This window comes from Lytechinus pictus, chromosome 11 (assembly GCF_037042905.1).
Source record: "Lytechinus pictus isolate F3 Inbred chromosome 11, Lp3.0, whole genome shotgun sequence".
NCBI lineage: Eukaryota > Metazoa > Echinodermata > Echinoidea > Temnopleuroida > Toxopneustidae > Lytechinus > Lytechinus pictus.
In genome coordinates this window covers 27,943,225-27,952,375 of record NC_087255.1, presented here as the reverse complement: position 1 = coordinate 27,952,375, position 9,151 = coordinate 27,943,225, and the positions used below count along the sequence as shown (strand labels likewise).

At 37.3% G+C, this 9,151-nt stretch overlaps 1 protein-coding gene across 1 annotated transcript; it reads right to left on the bottom strand.

The window, feature by feature from the left end:
- Positions 1-1,307: 1,307 nt before the first annotated feature.
- On the bottom strand, positions 1,308-8,397 carry LOC129271618 (DNA polymerase epsilon subunit 4-like). Its single transcript, XM_054908919.2, has 4 exons — positions 8,172-8,397; positions 4,621-4,705; positions 3,911-3,952; positions 1,308-2,781 (listed from the first exon to the last, which is right to left on the bottom strand). Exons 1-4 carry the CDS (start codon positions 8,367-8,369, stop codon positions 2,762-2,764), a joined length of 345 nt encoding a protein of 114 aa, XP_054764894.2. The 5' UTR covers positions 8,370-8,397; the 3' UTR covers positions 1,308-2,761.
- Between the last annotated feature and the right edge of the window lie 754 nt (positions 8,398-9,151).

Genomic DNA, 9,151 nt, shown 5'->3' with positions numbered 1-9,151 from the left:
GGCATACGAATACAGAATGGACTGACACATAGTATTGCATATTGAACCACACTACGTATTTATTTATCTCTGTGAATTTTGCTGTTACACCTCTTCAGAAAAACGCAAAACTCGTGGTTATCTTTTGGTTTCCACACCATGAGATTGCGCGCACTGCAAAATATGCGCGATTAATCTTGTGGTTTCCAAACCACAAGATAACCACAAAATACTTGTAAGATTTTCTTTTTTTTACCGTCTGAATTGGCTTTCACCGTGTGAATGCGGCTAATAACAATAAACACAATTACAATAATGATGAGGATTATTATTATCATCATCATAATTATTATTATTATTAATATTATAATTGTTATCATTATTATTATTACTATTATTATCATCATTATGACTTATTAAGTAACCAAATATCATTCCCCAAAACCTGGGGGGGATGATTGTACATGCCATCCCCCCCCCCACCTTGTGAGGTGGGGGGGGATGCATCCCCCTCATCCCCCCCGTTGTCTACGCCCCTGCTTGTGGTGATATTCACCATTTGGTGATTACCGGTATTTAGCGCGTAAGCAAGGATCACCAGTCGTTCTTAAAGTCGCTCTTAACTTACGAACAGCTTTATGAAACACCCACCTGGATTGTTGGTGACTGTAGTAGCATAACAAAGTCCATGAGTGAAGTTCACAGTGAACTTCTAGTTTGATGAAATATTTCAGATTATCATCATTATCTTCAGTGAGATTGATAGAGAGAGAGAGGAGAAGATAGAGGGAGAAGGAGATACAGGTGGGAGAAAGTACAGATGAGAAAAGAGAGAGCAAGAAATGGTGAGATGGAGAAATGAGTGGAAGAAATAGATATAGAGAGAGCCTAATCCAAAGATTAGAGAGAAGGGGTGTTGATGAACATGAGGAAAGGGATGTTTGGAATTTTGTGCTTTGATTCTTTCTGTCCCCCTTTTTTGTCCTTTCTCTATCTTCCTTTTCTTTCTCTTTCTGTCTTCGTTCCTTTCTTTATTTAGGGAACTTTCTTTCTCTGTTTCTTTTTTTCTCTCTTTTTTCTTTCTTTCCCTCTTCCTCTCTTTTTCCATTTTTATTTTTCTTCCATCTTTCTCTCTCCCCTGCCTACATATACTTTTCTCCCTCTATCCATTACGATAAAGCTCCCCCTTCCTCTTTCCCAATTACTCTCTCTCACTCAACACACTAACACACGTACATAAATGTAAAATACATAGTTAAGTTCCTCTTTAATTACCTATAATTACTAACTGACCTGACAGACAATAAGCCTTGACAATACATACAATATACAAGAGTTTGATAACTTTTATTTATCTAAAATTTATGTACAAATATGGATATGATACAAACAACCTCATATCAAGATATTTCCACATAGGGTATCATGAATATCTATACAATAATTATGGGCCTGCTCTTGACCTACTGTATGGTCAGAATTTCTCATTTCTATTTCTTCTCATGATCTCTTTACTGCACCATGCTTCAATATGCCCCAATTTTTATTTTTTTTACAAAAATGGCAAAATGAGGACAAAAAATTGATATTAATAATAACAATAATAATATAGGTATATTTACCCAGGGTAGCCACTTCAGTTCCAAAAACTGTTCTCCCAGCTATTATTATTATTACCCCGGCTTTAGCACGGCTACCTTGATTGGGCGCTCGAGCATTCAAGGAATTTCTTCCTACCGGGTACCCATTCACCTCACCTGGGTCGAGTGCGGCACAATGTGGATAAATTTCTTGCCGAAGGAAATTGCGCCATGGCTGATGTTGGGGAAGGATATTCACAGAGAATGCTGTATGGGAACAGAAAACTCCCCTCTCCCTGTGCGTGTCAATTTATCAGAGCATTTAGGCTCCTGTTACATGTAGCTGCCAGTCAGGAAAGCTAAATGGCTCAGTACTTAACCATCGATTATCAGTGTAAAATAACATTGAAGCGAATTTTCAAATGAAATATTCACAAGCATGTGCAAATTATTTCCTACAGACAGTGTCATTTGAACTGAAAGATCATGGTATGAAGGCCATGATTTATGTTTTTGCAAATGATCGCTGAAAAAGAATTAGTAGTACGAAACTACGACAGTTGCAATGAAACTGGACTTTGTTTTTTTTTTCTGTAAAGCTGATCTTCAGTGCTAAGTCAGCCAATTAAACTGCCTGTGCCTGATTTGGTCAATGTTGGACTAGGGATGGTTGAGATAATATATGACTTAATACACAAATAACATAATGTACACAACAACTACATAACTTCCCTATTATATGTTGTAAATACTGATTACACCCTTGGTTACACATGTAAACAACACCTTCTAATGGATTTAAAGATTCCCAATATGATGATGTCTGACAGTTGTTAGGCATAATGCAGAAACAATGGCACAATTATGGGTTCACCAATAGCGAATTGAACATAAGATCAATCATCTGATACTCTATAATGTAAACATGTACATGTAGGAAGGCCATTGTGGGAAGGCTACCAAGACAAGAAGATCCTTTTTCAAAATATTTCCTGCATGAGTCATGAAATTTGATCAAATCCAACACCTTGCAGAACTTTCATCATACTGCCAACATATATGCAATCAAACCCTCATCCGACAGTCCATTATGGCATCTTTGGCAAAATGACATCTGAAGAACCATTTATGAAGACCAACATGATTGGGATGAGGGGTCTCTTTATAAAATGAAATCATTCTTAATGCTTTGATCGGTTGTTCTAGTTCCATTCAAGAGCTCCTGAAACAGGAAAAAAAATATGTATCAGATCAACTCATTAATAAATAGCTGTAAGAGTTAGTGTCACAAATACTTGATAAAAGATTTAGAGACAACATCCTTAAGGACATTAAATCCCATTCCACGGTATATGTGTAACCACTTGGTCTAAGACACAAGGGTTGTGATTCATAAATCTTCTTACACATAGAGAAGCCTTCTTGTGCACTTAGACCTGGGGGTGTTTCACAAAGATTTAAGTATGACTTAGAGTCGCACTTAAATACCAAGTTGCGTACGGTATGAAAGGCTTGACCGCATTGGTCAGATCGTGTCATGAGGACGCGCACTACTGCGTGTCTATCAATAAGATCGCGCTTTCCATATCACGTACGCGTAGGCATTTAAGTGCGACTTAAGTCATACTTAAATCTTTGTGAAACACCCCCCAGGTGTTCATGTAATGGAAGTGTCTCGAGAACAGTTTTTAATTCCCTTTGAAAAAAATATATAACATGAATGACAAATAGACTGCCCCCAAACAGAATTCCAATTAAAGCATGCTATGAGCTACTAGAGATGAGCCATCCGTCCACCTGAATCTTTTTTTTAAATAATTGATGAGGATTGATACATACATGTGGAATCCAGTTTGCATTTAATTAACTGTTGCTATTTCAACAAATACTTGAAATTTTATGTTAGTGAGTTTTACATTTTATTTCATATTTTAGAATTCAGTTTAAATAACCCTCATGTATCTGCTCAGTGCTCATTCTGTCATGCACTTATCTATAAACTCGCTTATTTAATACCTGTTCATGTTTCATTCATGTCATATAACTACATGGTTTTCTACAAATCATCTAATTTCATTTTGACTGTATAAATGGATGGTCAAAATATCCAGTTTGGCTAACCGAATGTTGTCTATTTTCATACTTGAGCAGTTGAGCTACAAGATAATACATTAATCAGACCAAGTAATAATTAGCCCAAGAAGAAGACAATCTGGTAATTAGACCAAGTACCAGTTAGACCAAATGAAACGTTGTAAAAAAGGGTTAAGCTTGGATGAAGCCGGCCTATCTTGAATGTGGACCAAATTGTTGATCAAGCATGCATATATCCAAGATTTTTAGTAACTTACCTTCAAGAAAGGCATAGGAATCGTGTGCATCAATTGAGAGATCTGAATAAAGAACAATGATGTGAATATTTCTTAATCGATCAAATTTGTATGTTTATGTACATGTTATTTCCTTGGCTAAGGCATCCAACAATTACTCTTTACAAACATTAAAAAGAATGGGGGGATCTTACAACTTTGCATGAAATTCAGTCAAGTGTAGATTTGGTTTTTCCACGAGGCAGTGCATACAATCACACTTGACAAAGATTGGTCAGAAAGAAAAAAAGGCTACCTAATACTCCAACCTGTGCTTTTGTTTTATTATTACTTTGGTTAGTTTTTGCTCCAAGGAGATGGGGGATTGAGAATGCTTTGAATGAAATCAATCAATTTTAAGGACTGGCCGGATTTTCATCATCATTTGTTTTCTGGCAAGTTGTCAAGCTTGACCAAATATCCTTGCTTTTCATTTGTGTTCTTGTCTAACAAGATCAGATGTCTATTACTATAGTGTTTGGATATTGTAAGATAAATTGACAGCATGTCAGTGTGGTCAACTTTCATGAAATGATTCTAAGATATTGATACTCAACACAGCATTGTTGTTTTTTATCTTTTATTTATTTACAAGATAGGATGTGAGCACCTGGATGAAATGTTCACAAAGTTCAGAAATGCATTCTCTATGATACTGATATGTGTAAATTGTAAATAAATAATTGTCTTACCAATATCTTGTTTCCTAATGGTCTTCTTCTTGCCCCTTTCAGTAAAGCTGTATGCAGATTTGGTAAAATTCTCGAGGAAATACTCCTGAAAAGATACAGATATTGATGCAAAAGTTTCAATTACTCACCTTATAGTACATACCCAAACATGTCAAACTCATACATGCTGGGATTGGATGCTGATCTTTTTCTCTTTTTCATGACGAACTTGAAATCATGAGTTGGAGGGTCATGTTTTTAAGATGGATTAAACAAAAAAGAATCGATATTAGTCAAACTTTCCGTTTAGTTAAAACTATTAAGTGAAATATCATGGACAGATACCTTGATATCAGCCACCAAAGTCGAGGCTGCACCTGCATAGAGATGCGTAGCTGACCATGCCAAGATTAAAAGTCAAATGTTTTTGGATAAACTTATCAAACTTCACAAGCACACTAAACAAATTCCTCCCAGTCAAAATGAACAAATTTTGACACAGGTTGACTTCATTAATAATCTTTACTAAGTGCATGTCAATAATTAAGAGATTGGTTTAATCACAAAGAGGCTGTAGCCCCTCAAATCAATTGGTTCCGGAATCCAAAGTCACAAAATGGCTATTGTGAACGGGGCCGAAAATACACTCAATCACGCACACAATCACATACATTAACCAACAAATTCTGGAAGGTTGTCCTACATCATAACCTCTCACTCGACTCCGTGATCCCACTTTGACTTGCACACACAGTCACAGACGTGACGCCCCGTGTCGTCTGCTTCTGACTTTACTTAAACTAAACTACTGTCTTTGTACTGAGACTGACTGACCCCCTCTACCACTATATGGCAAAAGAAAGACCAATGAAAATAAGATGTGATTAAACAAACTTACCAGCTTATTGAAGTTCACAGTATGGCCATCGGCCTATCGGCATGTTTAATTGATTGCCTCAATAAGTTACAATACAAGAAGAAGTTAAAATCAACATTTTTTTTACACACCTCTTGAGGTCAAAGAAACATAATGCATAAATGAATGGACTCAATAGCAGTCAAGCAAATAATGACCATTTGGTTTATATCCCATCCCATTTTCATTGGTCTTTCTTTTGCCATTTTGTGACATTGAATGATTAGTCATTATTGCCATTATTGGATTCCGGAACCAATTGCGCCTACATAAATAAATTAATACCGGTATACCTAGTTGTTGTGTGTCCAGACGATCAGCTTTAGAAAGTCATTTGGAAAAATTTACAAGCGAAGTTTCATAAATGTTTAGTACAAAATGTTAGGAAATATTATAGAGAACAAAATAGAAGATGATTACAACTATTGAATTCATATTTTTAGTGTAATCCAAAGACAAAAAAGAAGGCTTCAAAAATATAAAGTGTCCGGACACCCGACCCCCCATCCTACTCTAAGTCTAAAAAGTCTCTAGAGCAGGGGTTCTCAAACTACGGCCCGCGGGCCGGATCCGGCCCTTGGAGCCTCTCAATCCGGCCCGCGAGACTCTGCTGGTTTTTTTTTAATCACTTTTAAGTCACAATATGAAACATAGCTTAATATGATTACATTGTGTATCCATGTAGACCTAACGGTAACCGTAATAAAAGTAATGGCAGTCAAATTAATTTGGCTTTTAAACAAAGTTTAGTGGAGTCTTTTCTGTCTGTTCGATCTACTTTCTTATTACATGACCAGCGCTGTTCTCACCATGTTTGGATTTACATACAGGTGCGAAAGTGCATTTTCCAGAATGAACAGTTTAAAGAACTAACTCATACCGAAGTACATTGACAGGGGCCGCGGAACGGTTTTAAAAGTGGGGGGGGGGGGCTGGCCATGCAAAAAATCACAATCATTATGGTCACTACGTTTTTTCACATGGTTTTGGAAAAAAGTGGGGGGGGGGGCTGAAGCGCCCCCCTTCCGCAGCCCCTGCTTGACCAGTGAACATTTGCACCAGAGCCTTCGTCTGGCAAACCTTTTGTGCCAAGGTTCAAGCAACTTGTTGCTGACAGACTGTCACTTTTCCCATATTGAAAGTGACTAAGAGACTGACATCCTTGTTAGAGTCTACAACAGACTAGACAGGAATAACCGTCGTTTCTGGGGATTTATTCAACAATTTCTGACATTTTACTGTAATCCCCATTTACCGACGGTAGGGTGTACGTGTGGGCTCGCATGTGTTCTCATTCCCTCCCTTTTGTCAATTCACAGTCCAAAGTTTGATGTAATTTTACACATCGAATTTACAATCTAAGGATGTATAAACAACAAACTTTTAATTGATGATATTCTAACATTTAAATACTTTAAACGATATAGATGAAAAAGGCATGAAAAATATACTTTACCGATGTTTAATTGGGTTGAACACGATAAAAATGGTCAAAATGGCAGCCAAACTATAAAATATTTACAAACGAACGTCAACAATCACGAATGTGATATCGATATTGCTTTCGATATTATACGATCTGCTCCATATGCGAACGAAACCAAAGATAAACGATACTAGTTATACTAGTACGAGTACTAGTTATAATCGCGATATATCGATTCGAGACATTAAGTTAATAACGACAATGACGTCATTCAAGATGGCAACTTGCAAGAAAAACCGTCAGGTCAGGTGAAAATGTCTTAGATGACAGATTTCTCAATCATCCAGAGGATTTTTTTCAATAACTCCGGCCCAAGGTATGCAATTACTTAAGTTATATATATTTCCCTGATAATGGAAACCATGAAACTTTCAATTTTGCTTAAAAAACAGTTTTAAATCGCGATCTATAAAACGCTAGTTCACTATACGTTGGCTGTAGGTACGGGGCCCCATCCCCTTCAGTCTATGTATGGTGAGTGGAGCCAACGTAGTTCAGCGGAACAACCAAAATACAGAGACTGAAGCTTTTGGTCTAACAACAGACATGCTCTATTATTCATTCTACTTTGACTACAAAAAATATTGATACTTCAAGACATTATCTGTCTCCCCAATACCAGGTATGTATAGGTATAATCTAGATTCCTTTTAACAAAGTACTACAATTTTGTTATCATTAATATTGACTCTCGCTACATGTATTTTGAAATCTTTTCTAATTTTGCCTGTGTTCCATATGAAACTGTTATAAATTTGTTGGATTAAATGCTTCCAAAATAAGGGCCAAGACCCGGGGCCAAGAGAGCATCTAGGACCCCGACCGCAAGGGTCTTTGCGCTTCGCGGACATTTTTTTAAATCTTAGTATCCACTTCACCCTGGCCCTTTCAGGTTTACTTGGAGTCTCATCTGGCCCTTCATAGAAAAAGTTTGAGAACCCCTGCTCTAGAGTCTAGTCTTATTAAATTATGCCAGCCAATCTCTTAATTATTGGTATGTGCGTAGTAAAGATTATTGAAGCTAGCCCGTGTCAAACTTTTGTTTATTTTGACTGAGTGGAATTTGTATAGCATTAGTGCGCTTGTAAAGTTTGATAAATATTTTGGAACCCAGTTTATTATAATCTACACGACACATAAAACAACGAATGGGACCGAAGGTAAACTTACTGTAGCCTTCGCTAATAAAAATACAGATTCCTGACTTGCTAGTGTCACATCGGGATCAGTTTTCATAATGTTCTTTATCCTCGTCAATGGAAATTTGTTGTTTCTCGTGGCTGTTTGAGATTTTTCATCCTCTTTCGTCTCTGAGTTTTCATTTTCTTCTTGAACTTCCCGCGGAACCGCAGAACTTTCTTCAGCCATGGTTGATTTTTTTGTCACACTAAAGAGGGCGTCCTAGTCGCAACAACTGGGGGCCGTTTCATGAAATTTGCTGACTATTGTATTTTTCCGACAGCCGCAGTAAGTATACAGTCAGAGGCCATGCCTTTCAGCCAAACAAAACTAAGGAAATAATCAGCACTGACAATTTAGTCAGTGCTGACAACTTTCATGAAACACCTACCTGTTTTATTGTCCATGCTCGGTCGCTCCGCTCACTTTGAACACCGCGGCCCCAATAAACTTGAGCATCATTATCTAAATTTAGACCCAGTGCATTTGTACCGGGAATAAATCGTCAGGAGGGACAAAATATTATTTTGACAATTAAATATAAGGTCATAGCCAAGATCCAGGCACGGATCCAGGAAGGGGGCGCTAAAATTTAAAATTTGCACCCCCTTTTGGAAAATCCTGGATCCACCCCTGCCAAGACCATCGCCATGAGATCTTAAATATATGGAGAGCAATCTATCCCTAGAAGCCCCCTTCTGCGGGTCAAGGGCGGAAATCTCTCCCCAAAGGTAGGTTGACCAGGGGCTGGAAAAATTGACAAGCAAAAAAAAAAAAAGGAAAAAAAAGGTTATCACCCCAAGTATCAGGTCATTTCGACCAAAATGAATTTTTCAAGCAAGCAAGCAAAAAAAAAAAGGTTATCACCCAAAAAATTAAGGTCATCTCGTCCAAAATACATGTTTTATTTCGATTTTGAATGATGTATTTCATTTCTTTCCTTAAAAAAAGACCAAAAATAGTAGGGGGAC